This window comes from Oryx dammah, unplaced genomic scaffold (genome assembly GCF_014754425.2).
Source record: "Oryx dammah isolate SB20612 unplaced genomic scaffold, SCBI_Odam_1.1 HiC_scaffold_18, whole genome shotgun sequence".
NCBI lineage: Eukaryota > Metazoa > Chordata > Mammalia > Artiodactyla > Bovidae > Oryx > Oryx dammah.
Window position 1 is genome coordinate 92,406,729 of NW_024070202.1, and position 19,880 is coordinate 92,426,608.

At 41.9% G+C, this 19,880-nt stretch overlaps 1 protein-coding gene across 1 annotated transcript in view; it reads left to right on the forward strand.

Annotated features, from left to right (window-relative positions):
• The window catches only part of SND1 (staphylococcal nuclease and tudor domain containing 1), a 423,281-nt gene that overhangs the window by 245,638 nt on the left and 157,763 nt on the right, over positions 1–19,880 (forward strand). The window contains exon 15 of the mRNA XM_040259576.1: positions 18,612–18,753. Within this exon, the coding sequence (XP_040115510.1) occupies positions 18,612–18,753 (142 nt within the window). The remainder of the gene's footprint in view (positions 1–18,611; positions 18,754–19,880) is intronic.

Sequence of the window (19,880 nt, forward strand, 5' to 3'; positions counted from 1 at the left end):
ACTTGACTCTTCTGCATCTCTGCTCCTGTTTTTCAGGGTATCCACTAAGAGGGGGGGAAAAATCTGGGAGTTTGGGTCCTGAAACAGTTGCTGGTTTCCCTTACTTCTGATTTTTGAAAGGTGAAGGAAATAGGCTATGACACACACCTGTCACCGTGGTCCTTGTTCTCCTTGTCTGCTTCCCCTCCAGGCCAGGATGGTTCTGTGAGCATGAAACCCACTGAGAATCTGATCGACTTGGTGCTAGATCTGATTGCATTTGTAGAGTGGTTCTGTGGCAACTGCTTCCATTCATTCAACCCTGTTTTCGTTATTCGTGCCTTTTCTTTCTCCCTGATCTGTCTCTACTCCCCACCTCTCCAACACACAAAAAGTCAGAATGCGAGTTAGTGGAATGTAAGGCTGTTGCTTATCTCCGGGTTATTATTGTTTTTGCTGTAGCCTACTCTGTAATAAATACAATCTCCCGCAGATATAACGTGCAAAACAGGCAATAAGATGTGGCTGGTGCATGGCTTACTGTTGTTCTGCTAAATCAGACAAATCAATTATAGTTCTGAGGCAGGAGAAAGTGCCCCGCTCCTCAGGCTGCAGCCCACGTGCACTGGTTTCTCCTCTGCCCCGCTCACTGGCACCAGCTGCATCCTACTGACCACTGGACTGTCCCTCTGTTCTCTATTGTGTCGTTTCCTCTCAGGTGCGTGTGGAGTTGTGTGTGTTTGTTGACGACACCACGAGAGACTAGATCCTCGTCCAGCATCCTATCCACTCCAGCCACTCTTCTAACAGTCCCAGAACGGGTCCGATTACTAGGATGGGCCAGTCCACCTCCCAAATGTCTTCTGCATTTCCGTGATAGGGAATCCTGACAACTCAGAAGCAGATTTTGCTGTTATTTATTCTGTTCTTCCGTCCTTTCTTGTATCCCCACAGGGCTCACTTCAAAATTGTGTTCTTTGCTCACATTACAGTCACTTCCTAGTAACCTCCTCTAGCCATGACTGGTTTTTGTTGGAAATGCATGCTATTACTAATACGAATGTGCTGAACCGTGGCCTGGAATAGTCCAAAGACTGGCCATGGGGGTGGGAAGTGGATGGGGTGGGGCGGTGTTAGGTTTTCAGGTCCTTATTTCTCCATTAAATTGTGAAGCAAAGACCTGCAGAGTTGGCCAGTGAGGGTCTCACATACAGAGGATGGAAGTATTCCTTTAGAATAAATAACCAGGTAGGATGTTAAGCACGTCCTCCTGACCTCTGCCTCCAGGTTCTGGTTTTGCAGCGCCTTTTTCAACTTGAGTAGCCCTGTTGTCTTGTCCTCAGGGTATTGGCAGCAGCCTTTCCGGTGGAGGCTTAGGAACTATTATTGAGGTTGTCTTTTTTAAGCTCCCAATGGAGTTGGGCCTCAGTGTAAGAGTTTTAAAATATTTTTGGCCAAAGAGATTTAAAATATGGTTTGCCCAGCAAGTCTGGGGAAGGTGTACAGTCACACGGGAGCTTTATAACTTAGATTTGTGTTAACCTGCAGTTTCCCCTGTGTGTATTCCGATTTGGCTTGTTTGGATTGCTGACTCTAAGGTTCCGCTCAGCTTCTCATCACCAGTGACTTGCTAGTACCAACGCTCCTTTCTTGTTTTCATAGCTCTTCCCTCTTTGGCTCTCCCTTAGCCTCTGAATAACCTCCTTAACATTCGAAGGTCCTTTTTGTGCTGACTGCACAAGGTCACGGCTGAGGGCCCTGCCTGGGAGTTCGGTTGCTTAGCCCTTGAGCTCCCTTCACACCATGTATTTGCTCCCCTGGGGAAATCCCAGAGGAACCTCGTCCTGCAAGAGCCAGCGCCCTGGCTGCTGACCTTGCTGCTGGAAGCCGCGTGTGCTCCATGAGGTTGACAGCCCCTCATGGGGAAGGCATGCTGAGCGCCAGTGCTGGGTTCTCACATGCTATTTGGCAGCTCTGGTTTTTGCCAATTTGGGGGAAGGTGCTGTTCTCTTTGTTCCACTCCTCCTCTTCCCCCACGGAAGGTTCTGGAACTTGTCACTCCAGTCGGACTGCAAGGTGCAGCTCATCAACCAGCAGTCTCCCAGCTCAGAAACGCAAGGCAGCTGTGGTCCAGGCAACTGCAACAGCAGAGTGGCCGCCACACTGGGAATCTCTTCCTTCCTCCATCTACTGAGCCTCTTTCCTTTCTCCATCCCCTCCCCCGCTCCTCTCCCATTCCCTCCTGTCCTCCCCATCCTCCCATCTCTCCCCACAGCTCTCTTCTCCCCTCTCCTTCTGCAAGAGAGCTTGTAAGCAGACTTTGATTGTGGAGGAGTTGGCTTCAGCTGGTCACCCTCCCTAATGGCCAAGGGCATCACTTTATGGCCTTTTGTCCATAGTTCTTGCAGCCCTAGGAGTCCTGTGTGGCCAGTTCTTATTTTGTAAAGCTCTCCTATTCACACTTCCCAGAACTGCAGCAGTATCCGTCTCTCCTAAAGAAACCCAAAAGCATTTATGCTTTCCATGGGAATAAGAGAGACGTCTATCTTTCTTAGACTGAACATGTTTCTGAATGAAATTGCAAAGAAATGCTGGAATTTTAAAAAGATTGTATTTCAGCTTCTATCACAGTTAGTGGTTGTATTTAAGCACCTCCTTTTACAAATTTAATCCAGTTTTCAACTGAGTTCTATTGTCGATTTTTTTTTTTTTGCACTGTCAGACACTAAATGTAGGACATATTCTCTCACCTCTTTCATTTAGTTGGGAACATCATGAGAAGTTGTTAGTAGAATTTGAAACTGGCAAGAAGATTATTGGGTGTCCTTTCAGTGGAATGTTGGGTGCTACCTGGTAAACCCTTTGGGGTTATCTGATGCTATAGCCCCTTTGCTTTTATCTGGGTTGTTTTGCATGCCTATGGAGAGAGAATTTCACTTGAAAACCTGATAAGGAAGCAAATGATTCCTGTTTGTATAAATGTGGAAGCATTTGGATAAAAGTGGAAGCATTACTCACTAAGTCATGTCCAATTCTTTTGTGACCCCATGGACTGTAAGTCACCAGGCTCCTCTGTCCATGAAATTCTCCAGGCAAGAATACTGGAGTGGGTTGCCATTTCCTTCTCCAGGATATATATATATATATATATATATATCTTCTCCAGACCCTGCTTTGAATCACTTATAAAATCTTTCTGATTCCTTCATTAATAAGTGGATTAATAAAATTTTGACACATCTTCATTTTATATTTGTATAGAAGTCATGAATTTTACTAGTTCCCTTTAAGAGGGGAGCCAATTGCAAGGACAGGAGAGCAACACCAGACTACTTATAACATTGTTTTTATTGGCTCTTCTATACCTGAAAATGTGAAGTCATTTGGTTGCATAAGTTCTTTTAAGAAATAAAGTTCTAAAGTGAATATGTCTCTTTCATCTGCAAAATGCCCCATTCCATGCCCCTGCCTTTCTTGGTCTTCTGTTTTCTTCACCAACAGGCTTTTGTGTTGGAAAATTTAGATGTCTTAGTAAGTTGACATAGAAGGAATGAACATTGAGGACAGGGCCCTGTGTCTAGAGATGTATTCCAGCTCTTAAATTCAGCACCTCTGAAGATATGTTTGATCAGGTGACTTGCCCAGAGGTGGACCATTTTTAGAAACAGGGTTTTTTTTTTTCCTTGCTTCTTTCAGTAAAATGTCTTACTTCCAAAATAATCTGTAGACTTGATGTGCTCCTGCAGTGAATTCTGTTTTCAGGAAGTTTTTCTGCCACACATTTGTCTAGTTCCCTTCTGATTTCTTGTTTAACTGACTTCACTCAGAGGGATGCATACAAATGAGCTCTGAGAAGCAGAGTCCTCCCTTTCATTTAAGTGGCCTGAGCTACAGTTTTTTTGTCTTCCTTCGTTTGTTCAAAGAACAGAGAGAGGAAATTGAGGGAGTCCTGGAGCATTTCTTCCAAAGAGAAAATGTCATCTGTTTTCAGAGAGTTGCCTATGGTATAGACTCTGCTTCCACTGGTTCATGCTCTCAGTTCTCTTTTCTGTGCTCTGGGTATATGGGGAGATTGTTCTATGAGTCTGTTTCATGGGTCCAAATTGGCTGAATGAGCCTGGTACAGGCCTGGCTAAACGAATGTTTGGGTATGCAGGAGGCAGTTGATAAAATTTCTGATTCCCAGGTTCAGGTGTGCGATTGGATTGTTCGATTTGTGCCATGACTGCCAAGTGATGTGATAAAACCTGAAACGTTTCTGCCCAGCCATGGCTTCACTCTCCACTTCCCCATCATAACACTACTTAGCCCTAGATTGAACTCATTTTGTCCTGTGGCTATCGCTTATATAAACATCTCAAAGTAAGTCATTTTACTAACACAGACATTCTGCTTACTCGAGTTTTAAGGCTTTATTTAGCATGCTTCCAGCTTATTCCCTGCAGAATGTTGGACACTCCTCGCAGTGTTGACTTCCAGATAAATATCCTTGCGTCAGACCTTAGGGCAACTTTGAAATTACCTAGTAATTTTGTGCCTCAATTCCTCATGAAAAGGGTATTCTCAGGAATAAATGATAGAATTTGTATTATAAGATTAGATTTAGGAGTGTTTGAATTTGGAGGAAGACGTGTGTTCTCTTGTAGGACATTACGGCAACATGCCTGGCTACTTCAACCACCATAGAGAATACTTTCCTATCCATTCTATTCCATTATTTCAAGTTGTCAGTCTGCTGACTCCAACTGCATTATTGATGAGCTCTTTTGGAGTAACTGTTTCTTCTCTCCTGGCCATGCCCTCCTCCTCCTTCAGGCTGTTTCTCTTTTTCCTGGCAATTTTCCCCTTTGATCTTTACTGCCTTCTCATGGTGCCTTCCTTCAGCATTTACACAATCACTTATTACCGTAATTTTGTATTTGTTAATATATTGATTGGTAACTGATCTTAGTTGACGTATTTACAATGATCTTCCTTAGTAGTTGCTAAACTCCTGAGAAAATGATATCTTTTTTTATATCTCTTTACAGAGCCTGATTTAGATTTGGTTTACCAAGGGATGACCTAAACAGAATAAAACTGCGTTTGAACGAATGTGATCCCTTAGATCCTAGATGTATGGTTAACTGTGCTGGTTAGTAACTAGAAGTGAGAGTCTGGTAAAAGGATGCAACAGGAGGATGGCCTGTTTTCTAGAATACAGCAGCAGAATGGAAAACCTGGTTAGCAGCATGAGCCCGAGGATTAGATCACCAAATTCAGGTCTTGGCTCAGTGTTTTTATTACTTTGTCACCTTGAAGTTATTTAACCTCTCTGTGCCATAGTTTTCTCATGTGTAAAATGAATGTAATAAGGGCCCTTATTACCTCATTAGGTTGTGGTGTGCTTCAATGAGTTAATACATCCAAAGTATTTAGAACCATTGACCTAATGAGAGAGACCAATGGTTCATGTGGTGGTGGTGGTGATTAAAAGGCGGGGCGTTCTGCCTAGCATACGGAAGTTCCTTGAAAATGATCCATCCATCCTCATTGGTAATATTTGTATTGCAAACTTTTTATCTACTTCAAGTCCCAAACTATACTCCTTCTCTCTTGAGTTCTTTTACTGCCTCTTTATCTTTCCTTGGCATTTAACATATGCTGTCTGGCTTGTGTTTTGGATGCATTTGACATGTTGAGTCATGAATGAATGATCAAACAATAAGTATTGAAAGCTTATTATAGCCCCTGGCTTCCCTTTGTGGCTCAGACAATGAAGAATCTTCCTGAAATGCAGGAGACCCCTGGGGTTCAATCCCTGGGCCTGGATGATCCCCTGATGAAGAAAATGACAACCCACTCCAGTATTCTTGCCTGGGAAATCCCATGGATCGAGGAGCCTAGTGGTCTGCAGTCCATGGGGTCCCAAGAGTCAGACACAACTGAGAGACTTAAACTTGATTATATTCCAGGCACAGTGCTGGGTGTTGAGGATGCAACGTTACAAAGGACAGGTGCGGTCCTTCTAGGTCATATGCAGCTGGGTCTCTAATTAGAACTGTAATAGAAGTATGAAAGTGTTTTAGCTCAGTTGTGTCCAACTCTTTGTGACCCCATGGACTGTAGCCTACCAGGCTCCTCTGTCCATGGAATTCTCTAGGCAAAAATACTGGAGTGGGGAAAGAAAAAAAAAATACTGCAGTGGGTTGCCATTTCCTTCTCCAGAGAATCTTTCTGACCCAGGGATTGAATCTGCATCTCTCCTGGATTGCAGGCAGATTCTTTACCATCTATGCTACCTGGGAAGTTATTGACCTAACTTGAGACTTGTGTCATCACAGTTGTACCCTCATCCATGTGGTCAGAGACCATGTTTTAAGTGATTTTAAGTTGAGGGCTAGAAAAGAAATTAGTTGGAGGTCTTATTCAAGGCTGAAGGATATAATTATGTACCAGACGGTCCTGTGGCAGGAAGTGGCACGCAACTGTGGTAATGAAGTCAGCATTTCTCACTTCATTCTGGCCACTCTGTGGAATGAACAGTAGCTTTAGTATCTTTACCTGGTTAGGGGAGGACTTCACAGTGTACTGGGGGTTACTGAATGGTGACTGAAACTAGGGTTTTGGCAGGGAATAAAGAAAGATAAGTGTGAGATCTACTTTGATAGAAAAACTAGTAGAATTTGGCCATTGCCTGGATCTGGAGGTCATGGGTAGAGGATGAAAGGTGGGTGTCATGCATGTGTATCCTAATGTCCAGCACAAATAACTGTTGATGCTGCTTTTCCCGTATGATAATTTTCCTCCCAAATGTATGCCACAAGGGTTTGCAATTCTAGACCTTTTAAAATCAAGGTAACTATGGACTGTTCAAATGGTCCAAGGCCAGAAAAGTGGATGGGCTTCATACATGAGTTAGTCCTGTGGATGAGTGTACAGAATTACCCAGAGAGTTAAGGGAGAAGAGGGGTCGCTAGGTCAAGCCCCTTATCTCCAAATTTTAAAGAATCTTTAAAGGGAATTTACCAAGCCATGAGGGGAAAAATCATAGAAACTAAAAAGTAAGAGCCTCATGACACCAGTGACAACCATAATTATTAATATGTATGCACCATTGGAGACAGAAATGGCAGTGATATGAGATCCTTAGCTGAAAAAGAAATATCTTGACCAAAACCCTTGGTCTGAATTCCCTGCCATCACTCACATATTCTGGGATACATGGTTTCCGCTGGTAGTCTAGAGCCTGGGAGTCTCACATTGAGAACCTCAATACAGTATCCATATGCAAATACATCATATCCAAGTTGTAAAGTCACTGGTTGGGGGCAGCATGAAATCTGTGTTTTTCTTTAGGAAGAATTACAGCTCCCAAATGTATCCCAAGACACAACATGTCTAGCAACTTTAAAGTTATTTTTCTTTAAGGATAGTTTCATTATTGTTTAGCCTGTTATTACACATTTTTCTTGTATGTGTGGAATTCTGGGTACTTTTTTTTAATTTTTATTTTATTTATTTTTTGGGTGCACTGGGTCTTCGTGGTTGCGCATGGGCTTTCTCTAGTTGCAGAGAGCACAGGCGCCTCTCTGGTTGTGGTGCACAGACCTCTCATTGTGGTGGCTTCTCTTGCTGCGGAGCACAGGCTCTAGAATGTGTGGGCTTCAGTGGTTGCAGCTCAAGAGCTCAGTAGTCGTGGCCCAGTGGATTAGTTGCCTCTTAGCATGTGGAATCTTCCCGGACCAGAGATTTGAACCCATGTCCCCTGCATTGGCAGGCAGATTCCTAACCACTGGACCACCACCCTTCTAAATACTTTTAGTTAAATATCTCTGAGCCCAAAGTCATGCTCTTTACATCATGCTGCTGACTTTGCTAGGAACACATTTTCTTATCCTCCCATCGTGCTAACACGTGATTTTCGTGTTTCATGGAATGTCAACGCTCCTTTTGGCTCTATACCACAATTGTCTAGGTTAAACGCTCATTCCACAATTGTCTAAGGTAAACGCTCATTTCTCAGGAGGAGAGCTGCTTAGTTTGCTGCCATCAGTGCCATAAAGCTCTGTGCTTCAGATGCTGTTTTTGAAGGAGACATGGATCATGTTTCTCACGCAGTTTTAGGTTGGGACGTTTTCCAAATCAGTTTCCAGGCTTTCTTACAGTGACCATCATATTTATTTGTCTCAAAATATATGGAACAATTACGAAGAACTAATTCACTCAAGAGAATGTTGACTCTTGGCTCTTAAATTATCTGACCTGAATAATTTGCAAGTTTATCTGGGCAAAATCAAATCAGCCCCTGAATGTTAATATATTTTCTTCTTTTAAAAACAAAAACTTTCATATTTCTTCACACAAGTTTTCTGTCAAAATTTTTAAGTGCCTCGAATATAAATAAGCCAAGGGAAGAAAATAATCTCTACTAGTACTATCAGAAAATTTTCAGTAAGAATACATCTGTTCACCAAAATGCGGGGTTGTTTTCTTTCTTCACTTTCTCTCCTGTCCCCCCTCCTTCCCTTTTGTAAGTGATGGAAGGTTTTTTCAGAACTGAGACTTCCACTGTTTTATTTCTTAACTGTGGAGTCAATGCCTGGAACAGTGACACATAATGGGTGCTTTATGCCTTTTTCTACTTAATTATTTTCCACATGAATATTCCTCTTTTACCTCACTTTTACTAGCTACCTAGTATTGTCTTACGTGTTGTTGGATACTTAGTTTATTTGGATTATTTTTTCCTTTCACAAAAAAGTCATTGGTTCCTTTAGCTAAATCATAGTCTGTAGTTATTTTCTTAGAGCAGTTCTGCTTAAAACAAAATAGAAACTTAGACCAAAGGTTAGCATGAGTGATTTAGCAGTATCGTTATTTACGTATAAGTCTTTATTGAGTAAAATGATTAAGTTTTAGTTTAATGGATTCTTATACACTGACCATTTTATGTCTTAATAATTTCTACCGTAATGTTTGTCCTTTTTCTCTGTTTCAAAAACTTGAATTTAACCTTCCAAATTTTATAGTAATTTCATTAATGCTTCAAAAATGTAAATATTAACTCCTCCACAATGCTTTTTACTTGAATTTGTTGAACCTAAATTGATATGTCTGCAAGCAAAGATGAATGTTCCAGGTAATGGGTTGGCCAAAAAGATTGTTAGGAAAAAACCTGAACCTTTTGGCCAACCCTGTACTTTTAGGGGGTGTTGAGATTATTTTAATCATCTAACCTTTATTTAACATTTATCTTCATTTTTTATGTCCTAGGTTGCTTGATTTTTTTTTTTTTTTCTTTCCCCTCCTCCATCCTTTTCTAAAGTTGTGTTCTTGTCTCAGGTGGGGCAGAGTTTAGCATGGCATCAATTTCCTTGCCTCAGTTCTTGATTTGCCCATGAAATGAAAACTTGTGCTTCATAAGACCATCTTTTAAATTCTTTATTCTGCACGTATTATTTTAATTATATCTCTCAAGCCATTTTGTGGTTCTGTAATAAATTCTCACCTCTTACATATAGAGACTTCAGAAGTGATACAAATTGATCTACATTTTTCTTTTAAATTGTGTTTCAGACCTGTGTGTTACTTTTTAATCATAGCCTCGTAATTGATAATTCAGTTACAGACACTGGTTGATGTGCTTTGTTCCATACTGACATGGTCACATACCGTATATAAACTATGATTTTAGACCATTCTCATGTCCTTTTTCTGGAAATGTACAAGGTGGTTATTGTCGTATTCCTATAACTTATAATTCTTTTTTTCTTAGAAAAGTAACAGCAGCATTGTTAAAAATCTAAATGGCCCTTTTCTCATATCCCCATTGCTTGTGTTTATCTTTAACAATTTAAAATAGGAATACTACCTTTAAACTATTATCACTGTAATCATCTATTGGATATAAATTGGTTTTTCTACAATTTCTAAATTACATGTTTTTTTGAGAAATAATTAGCCTGAAAATAATGGGAAGATATGCTTTCCCCTTTAAACTTTTTTTTGTTATAAATTGGTAATTTTGGACCACTATCTTTGGTGTCCATATTCTTGAGCAAATATAATTGTTTCATAATAAAATACTTTCTTCATATCATAACTAAAGCACTCAGTGGTGTCAGAAACATAGTATATTGCTGTGCTCATGGATTATGAAAAGAATTTATCTGTTGTTCAAAGTTCTCATTGATAGTCTTTACCCAAATAAAATCTACAAAAGCAATCCTATATTTTCTTACCTGACCTAAGATAAAACATTTTCTCCATAAAAGAATAGTATTTCTTTTTTAAAGGAGAAGGTTGTCAGGAGGAAGATTTTTAAGGAGGAAGACATGGATTCAGAAAGTACAGCCTAGGAAAGGATGTGAAGGGAATTTCCAAGGTCAGCCCAGGACATCTGCTGTGTATCAGGCGCCATGGGCCACCGTTCATGCAGAGGTCAGTAGGAGGACAGCATCACTCCAGGGAGAGCTGGAATTTAAAAAGTCATGATTTTAGAAATGTGATTTGAGAAACACTGAAGTCTTTAACCAAGGATTGTAATAGTCATCTGTTGGAGAGCTAGAATCTGTAGAAATGAGGATGGGGTAGTTTGGGTGAAGTAGTGGGTGGGAAGAACATGGAGTTTATTTGTGAAAACCACAAATTATGAGCCACAACTCTGAGACAGTTGTGGATTGGCAGACCGGAGCAGAGATGTGGCTTGTCACTGCCGTGGTTATCCATGCTAGAGAAAGAGAATTGAAATAGCAAGAGAGCAGGCTTATAGTTGATACTTTCTCCTATGTAGGTGTAGACTTACCTCTACTCTTTTTGTCTGAGGCATAGAGATATCATCAACTGCACTTTCTATACACTAAACTTATAAGCAGATTTTTTTTTTTTTTTTTTTTGTCTTCAAGAATAACCAAGGGCATTGTATTTCCTGTTGGTGATCAAATGCAGGTTTTTCCTCTCAAAGGCTGTGACTTCATTTCTAAAGATTAAATTGAACGGTTCTTACAGCATAATTTTAGCCAGTTAAATTTGGGAAACTGAAAGTCATTTCAGTAAAAGAATTATCTCTGAGCCTATATAGAACGTTCATTTGATTGGGAATTGGGTATTATTTTATGCACGTTAAGCCAGATCACAGAATGATTTTATTTCAAGGTAGAAAAGAAATGTCAATAGACTTATGTACTTAGTAGTACTCTTTGCATTGCTTGAGTAGAACATTTCCTCTGTATACCCAGTTGAGGATGGCATCATGCTTACTCTTAGCCATTGCCTGAGAACTGATACTTCTTAGGGTGCTTTTGGGAAACATAAGTTTTTTTCTATAGTCGTCTAACCTTTTGCTTTCTCATTCAAACTATTTTCAGTTTAAATTTTTAAAAGTACTTCAAAGCATTGACTAGCTAAAGTGGTATATCTAAAATATAATTACCGAGTACTGAATTTTGAACTTGTTATTCACTGTGAAATACATATAAACTAATTGAATAAGAAAAATTTCTTGAGTTAAAAATGAAAATCTTGCATAGTCTACCTACCCAAGACATTTTTTTCTTTTTTCTTTTTTATTGTTGGTGTTTTGTTTTTATTTGAGCATAGTAACTTTACAATGTCGTGTTGCTGCTGCTGCTGCTAAGTCGCTTCAGTCGTGTCCGACTCTGTGTGACCCCATAGACGGCAGCCCACCAGGCTCCCCCGTCCTTGGGATTCTCCAGGCAAGATCGCTGGAGTGGGTTGGCATTTCCTTCTCCAACAATGTCGTGTTAGTTTCTGCTATATAGCAAGGTGAATCAGTTATATGTATATATAAGTCCCCTCATTCTTAGATTTCCTTCCCATTTAGGTCACCACAGAACATTAAGTAGAGTTCCCTGTGTGTGTGTGTGTTTTTTTAATTTAGGTGTAAATGGACTTTTGATAAACATGTATACATGTAACTATCGCCATGGTCAAGATAAGAGGCTTTCATCACTTCCCACCTCCCCCACACACAATTCTTCCATCCTCTTTGGAGTCAGTTCCCAGCCCTTCCTCTGGTCCATAGCCACCAGTGATCTGTGATGTGTCTTTACAGTTTGACCTTTGCAAGAATGTCATAGAAATGGAATCGTGTGTTTGAGATTCATCCGTGTTGTTACCTCCTTTTTATTGCAGAGTAGTATTCTATTGTGTGAGTGGACCACAATTTGCTTATCCAGTCCCCTGTTGAGGGAGATTTTGGCTTGGGGTGATGACAAATGAAATTCTGACCATATTCTATGAGTCCTCTAATCTCTTTCTGGAACAGGATTTGCCTTTCTTTTAATTGGGCTGCTGTGATTGTTGTAATGCTGCTTTGCATGTTTTCATCCTAAACACGATTGTGTCTTTTCTTCTTAGCATTTGCCAAGTCCCGCTTTCTTTTCTCAGTGTTGTACTTCATGGAACAGAAACAGATGGTGGGCAAAACCAACCCAATAAAAATATCCAGACTCCTGTTTTTTGCAGGCTGTAGAGGGCAGATATATCCTCAGTGTTTCACGTATGGTGGTAGAGAAAATTTCCCCTCCATGTTGGGGATACAAAGAAAAGAAAGAAAGGTTAGTCACTCAGTCACATACGACTCTTTGCAACCCCATGGACTGTAGCCTAGCAGGCTCCTCCATCCATGGGATTTTCCAGGCAAGAGACCCAGGGATCGAACCCAGGTCTCCCACACTGTAGGCAGACGCTTTGCCGTCTGAGCCACCAGGGAGGACCCTGGGGGGATACAAAGGAGGTGTCCTTCTTCCAGCATGCTAAGTGCACCCCACAGACTCCTTCTGCCGTTTGGTCTCTGGTTTTTAGGCTGCCCTCCCTTACTAATTGGTGAAGAAGTTGAAGCAAGGAAGAAGACCGAAGGTCATGTTCTGAGTGTGCTACCGATTGGAATGCAGCTTCTCAAGTTTAGGGCTTTCGTCCAGCTTAGTGCTCCTGCAAATGTCCTCTTGATTCATTCCTCCCAGGAATGGAGCCCAGAGCCTGAAACATGGTTTCTCCTACGTTCCAACACTTTGAAGGCCCGAGTGAGGCGCTGTGCCAGCTAACTAAACACTGTGAGAAACTGTAAACCACAGACAACACTTAATGAGAGATTATTGATGGCCCAGCTGCAACACCTTTTTTGGGGGTAGTGTTTGTAGTTTCTTAGATTGTTTTTCCAGTCAGAGTGGTTTTGTTTCTAGGGTTCTCTCCTGTGTTCACTTCATTCCTGGTAAACTTGCACCTCACTGCTGCTTATACCTTCCACCAGCCCCCTTTACAGACGCTTCACCATGAAGCATGGCAAACCAGTCAGGGAAGGGGAACTTTGTGGTCGTTGGAGCTGGGGGCATTCCCAGATGTCCCCTCCTAGGGCTCCACTGATGTCAGGAGATTGTCTCGCTAGACAGCTGGTTCTTGAAGGGAATCATAAATTCCTTCTGTGAATTGAAAGATCATATGGGGCCCTGGAGCCTGTGGATTGGGAAGGAGGGAGTGTGGAGTGATGGAGTTCCTTTTTGCCTTTCTGGTCAGGAATGTGGTTATGCTCTGCCTGCTGTGTGATTGCGGAGGTGATTCTTCTGGGCTGGAGTGCCCTGACCACAGAGATACCTACGATGAGAAGTTAGCACAGTACAGCTTAAAATGAGGGTGTATATTTGCTTCAGTAACCTTAGAACTGACTTCCATGTTCTCTTTTTTTCTCTCTGTACCTGTCCACTTGTACACAGATACTTTGCTGCTTCACTATTAAGGTTAGTTGGACCCAAACAGCTTTGTGTTCCTGAGTCCTTTAGCCTCAGGTTAGCCCTGCAGAGACAGGATTGTCAGCTCTTTTAGAGGGGGAACCCTCCTGGTTTGCTGGAGTGGGCAATTCAGGACACAGTTGTACCTGCAGGAGGCTTCATCCTGTTTGAGTTCAGTTTCCCAAGTGCTTGTGGAGTTGAATACCCCCGTGGTACCATTATAAGCTCTGCATGTATTTGTTTTTAGTTCTTTTTCCTATGATGTTAATCAAAGAGTGATTGTGATGATGAGAACTAATTAGTGAGTTTCATTATTAACAGTTCCCATCTGAGACTTGCACGTGATAATCCTGAGTGGTTAATTGTTAACTAATAGGTTTGCTCACTCCTATTTCCCTGTGCTGTGCTGGCTGCCTCTCACCAGTCCCAGCTATATTATGCCTTGTTGTTCAGTCGCTCAGTCGTGTCCGACGCTTTGTGACCCCATGGACTATAGCCCACCAGACTCCTCTGTCCATGGTATCTTCCAGGCAAGAATACTGGAGTCCTTCCCTAGGGGATCTTCCTACCCTCGGTATCAAACTTGTGTATCCTGCATTGGCAGACGGATTCTTTACCACTGAGCCACCGGGGAGGCCCATGTTAAGGCCTACTCTGTGGCTATTTTCAGTGGAAAAATCATAGATTTCACTTTGCTGGCAACCAGTATAAAGTGACAACCAAAATCCATGTTCCAGAATTTAGAGAGGTTGATTTGTGTTTAGTTCTGTTCTTTGAGGATACCGGGGACCTACTTATGTGAGTAGTGTTCTTGTGACTCTCTGCCCTGTGACTGCCGTGTAAGGGTTCTCCTTTCCTTGTTCTCTTCCCCACCCCATCCCCCTCCACAGCTTAGCCACTCTCCCAAACTTGGTAATTCATTACACTCAATTATTTCAAACATGTGTTTGCTTACACAGCAAAGTACTTTGTTAGAGGTAAGTTACAGTCCCACTGATGAAGGGGATCTTTTATAGGCATTGGCACAGGCACCCACGTTTACAAGAGGTTTAGACTGACCATCGGAAGTGAGGGCAGAGTAGGAGTGTGTGCTGAAGGTGTGTTTATAACCTCTCCCACTCCTGAGGATCTTCCTGCCTTTCTTCGGGTCCTTCAACACCTCACTCCTATAAATTTGAGGTATAGATATTAACATCCTTTGAAATGAAGTCGCCCCAGGCACATTTGTTGCATCATTACTTTCTCAATTTCAAGGTGCATTGAGGAAGCAGAAACATTCCTTAAAGAGATGCCATCCACAATAGCAGGTTAAATGTAGCTAATGCAACCTTAAATTAGCTTTTCTAGGAGGACAGAAAAATACTCAATGTTTGGTTTGTTTTGGAGCACAGGTAATGTGAAAATTACCATTGCAACAAAGAAGACTTATCTGGTCAGAACTACAGTTGCTTCTTGATTATTTACACTGGTGGAAGGGAATATAAGTACAGAAAACTATAGCTAATATATCCACATGCATTCTCAAAGCCTTGAGACTGTTTAACTCAACTGTGATAGCTGCAGCAAATAGATTCCCAGACCTCATGTAAACCAGCCTGAGGTTGTTTTACTCCACAGAAGACTTGAGGATGAGGATCTTTGTAACAGTATTCCTAAACAGAAATATTTGATATTTAAGAGTCTTACCTGTGCCTTAAGTCTCCATGTTGTTATTTCTTTAAATTTGAGGTCATTGATCTTTATTTTAAAAAATATGTTTGGAGTTATAAGGAAATTTGTCATTTCACCAAGTCTTAGAAGGTCCTGCTTTGAATTATTGGAAGAGAATTTTAAATGTCATGTCAATGACATCCTTTCAACTTTATCATTTGGCTGCCGTTGAGATCTACCTGCCATCTTCAGCTCTTCGTTAGGGCCTAAACTGGGCTCTAATCATGTTTTCTCTTATTTACCTATAGCTGAAACCTTTAGAAATGAGTATTGGAGCCTAGCACATTGCTGTACTTTCACAGGCTCTTAAGAAGGCAATCGTTTAGCTGTAACATTTAGTCCATTTTCTAGTAAGATAAGCAAAAATCCTAAAATGTTAAAAAGAAAATTTCATAGCTAAATTCACAGAGAATGACTTATAACTATATCACTTGAGGGAACTTGTCAGTCTGTCTTTCCAATCTTTTCATTTGAGCCACTGAAACAAATGCTAAAGATTTTGAGAATTTTTGTATTGAAAAGAAACTTGCCAAGCAAAGGAAGAGCTTGAGATGACTAGGAAAGACAGATACCATTGTCTGCCTGTGACGTGAGTTTGGAAAAAACTGATGACATCTTTTGGTGATTGCATTCAATTTAATTGACTTTATAAGAATTTTTTATTTCAAAAACTCTACCACCTTGGGCAAGATTTCCATCTTTTCCTTTAATGGATGGTCCATGGGCATATCACCTGCTCAGGAGGATGAGGAGATCTGCATTTTGTCTCACGGTTTTGCCTCTGGGAAGAAACATGGCCAGTTCTCAGGGGTTTTTAAAATTTGCTTTCATGGCTTCAATTGTCACAATTGGCTTTTACTTCTCATCGTCATAATCGGTGGCATCTCACATTCCCTTTGCTCTCTTCCCATGTATTTCTGAAATAGGATTAAATTGTAGCTTGAGACTTAGGAGGAGTGAAGAACATCCATTGTTTTATTTTTATCGGTCCATCTGTCTGTATCTGTCTTACATGGCTAACAATAGGGCCCCTTCATTTCTCTCTGATTCTCTGTCTGAGTAAGTATCCCTTGATAAACTAGGTAATCATTAGCAAAATAGGAGTTTGCTGCCACTTACTTTTTTAGTATTAACATTAGAGGTGTACGTGTGTGTGTGCAGTTTTATTCCCGTAAGCATCTTTTTCTCAGATAACTACATCTTAGAGATGGTGATGAGCAAATGTCTATTTTTGAAAAATGTAGATTACTGTGGTCTCCAGGGAAAGGCCTTCTCTTTAGAGACCTTAAGTTGCCTCATGATTTGTGATAATCAATTTGATAATTGTTGTTGACTTATTGGCTCAGCCCAGAAGTAACGTCGCAGATTTAGACTAGCATGCATAAGGGTTTTAATCAGGTGGTACCTTCCTTCCCGTGGAGCATTTGTCTTGCTTGACTGTTCTGGACCTCAGCCAAGCGCCAGAAAAGCATCTTCCCACTGTATATGGATAGAAGAGTGTGTGTTGTTTAAGTGTTCATTGGGGAAGTTCCCAACCCACTAAAGCTCATTGTTACCTTACCTTTTTACCAATGCACCCTTAGAAAAACACTGAGAATAGATGACTCTCTCCTTTTCTCCAAGAATCTGTTTAAAGAGAAGGATGACTCTCATTACTGTAAATATTGCTTTCATCCCAGCCTACCTCATGGCTTCTGAATGAGAGGAGCCCCTTTGGCTGCTGTGAAGACTCTCAAATACTTGATGGCTTGTTAAATTTTCATTATCTAATGTGCATTAATTTAGGTACAATAGCTCTGTTGCTAGGAGCAGAGTTAGGACGGAAGAGCTTGGCGAGTGCAGACGGCTTCTGTCGTCTGAGTTGGGCAAGTGTGCAAAACTCGCTGTCCTGAGGGAGCTTGGGGCTCTGCTGGCCATGCTGCAAACCTCTGAAATCCATCCAGTGACTGTTCCCCCAGCAATGCCACATGATACCTGATGCTTGCTTACTCTGTCATCTGTTTAATTAGCTGGAGAGACTGAAAGGATTTGATGGCTCTCAGCTCCTCTGAAGCTGAGAGCTCTGAGGTTCAGAAGGTCCATGAGTTGGTACTCCTGAGGGTAGATACTTACACTTTGGGTTGATGCATGGGAAAAGTGTTTTTAAAACCTCTATAAAGTTTCACATGCTTTTATCATTTCTGTAATTATTGGTACTGACATGATGTGGTGTTTTCTGGTCCCTGTGGATCACATCCTGCTGTTGCAGGTTTCCTGGCCTGGGGACAGGAGCTGCACGCCCCGGTCCCTCCTCATCCCTGGAAAGACAGAGAGCAGGGCTTGAAGCATTGAGTCCTCCCCACTGACCCCGCAAAGGCTGCGCTCTCCTCCTTGTTAGGAAAACACAGCCTATTAAAGACTGACAATGAGCTGTTTTGGGTTTCCTAGAAAACGGATTTAGGGGCTCTGTCAGGAACCTGGATGTTCTTTTTCTTTTTTTTTTAATTGAACATTAAAGGTTAGTTTAAACTTTGAAGATAGTAGGTGTTGGTCTTTTCCTTTAATTTTCTGTAGGAGGAAGAAGAGCTCTTTTTCCTGTCCTAGAAGAGTGAAATTCTCATTTCAAGCCACCATCCTAATTTCTTTAAAATTATTTGTTTATTTTTGGCTACACCGGGTCTTTGTTGCTGCGAGCGGGCTTTCTATAGTTGCAGTGAGCGTGGGTTGCTCCTCGTGGCAAGGTGCGGGCTTCCCATTGAGGTGGCTTCTCTAACTGCAGAGCACAGGCTCTAGGCACACGGGCTTCAGTAGTTGCAGGACTTAGGCTCAGCAGTTGTGGCTCGTGAGCTCAGTTACCCTGCAGCACGTGGAATCTCCCTGGACCAGGGATGGAACTCCTGTCCCCTGCATTGTCAGGCAGATTCTTATCCACTGAGCCATCAGGGAAGTCTCTTATATCCAGCGAATGCTTTAGTAATTGAACAGAGGAGAGAAGAGAGACATTGAGAATGCTCTAGAAGCTTTTGATAAACTGTGTTTCTCCTGTGAATGTCACATGGGTTTCTTGTTTTTGTCATGGTTTCAAAAGTGTCTGATATTCTAAGGTTATTTGCCGAGCTTCCTGTGGTCTGCCAGACTTTTTGCCCCAGACCAGAGAGAAAGAAACATTTACCTTGATTCCATTATTTTTCTGATGGTTCTTCTTTTCTCCCCCAGGACACCCAAAAAGCAAAGCAGTTTCTGCCCTTCCTTCAGCGGGCAGGTCGTTCTGAAGCTGTGGTGGAGTATGTGTTCAGTGGTTCTCGTCTCAAGCTGTATTTGCCAAAGGAAACTTGCCTTATCACCTTCTTGCTTGCGGGTAAGTCTCCTGTGTTATGTGGTGTTCCGAAAATTCTTCTTGGAACTCAGAAGTCATCCCTGGAGGTCACATGCCCCCCTTCCCACTGGGTTTTCCACAGGACTTGGAGCCCATGTGGGTGCTTCAGTCTCTGATGGAGATGTGAACACAGAGCTCCTACTTTGATCCTGCTGTTACTGCAGACCCAGCACTGGTTCCATCCTGCTTCTCATTCCTGCCAACCACAGGATTTGGGCATGTAGGACAGCGTATGAGACACATACGTACTCACATCCTGAGTGAAGGGAATTCCAGGCCTAAGACAGTGTTCATCATGGAGTGAGTGTTCATGGCTAGTGTCTGGAATTTCCCTGCTGTGTTTGTGAACCATTTTTAAAGTCTTTATTGAATTCATTACAATATTAGTTCCATTTTACGTTTTGTTGTTTTGTTTGTTTGTTTGGCCAGGAGGCACAATGTGGGATCTTAGCTCTCTGACCAGGGATCGAACCTGCAGCCCCTGCTTTGGAAGGCAGTCTTAACCACTGGACTGTCAGGAAAGTCCCAAGCCTTCCTCCTTTTCTTTGCTGACCAAATGTCCATCTTTCTTACCCTATCTTTTCTAATAATACTTCACAAGCCAGCAAGTCTATGTGTGAACCATGCTCTATGAGTAGTTTACATGTACGCATTCAAGGAGCAGATGGCTTCATTATTTCCCTGCTGGCAGGCAAGAAAATTATTTCCATCAGTACTTTGCAGAGGCTGTGGTCTTTGAGGGAGAGGGTCACCCCACACCTGTGCACACAAACTTTTGCTCATTCCCAAAGGACATATCCCGTTGTGTTTACCTGCCGCATGCTGCCTTCTCTAGGGCTGTCCTGTTGCCTCAGCCCTGCTTCTGTTGAATTCCTGAGTAGTATTTGCCATTCTCTGCCACATAGCCTCAGCCTCCCTTTTGTTGAAGACACTGATAGTGTCTTCCCCAGTAAGGGTCTCCTACAGACCCCAGCTAAATGGATCATTAGGTGTGATCAGTGACTCCCTGAGCACATGGCCATGAAGCGCACGGCTGCTGCTTGGCCCTCGTGGCTCCTTGAGTCTCCTGCAACATTATTGATTGCCGCCTGGCTCTACAGCCCTTCTGA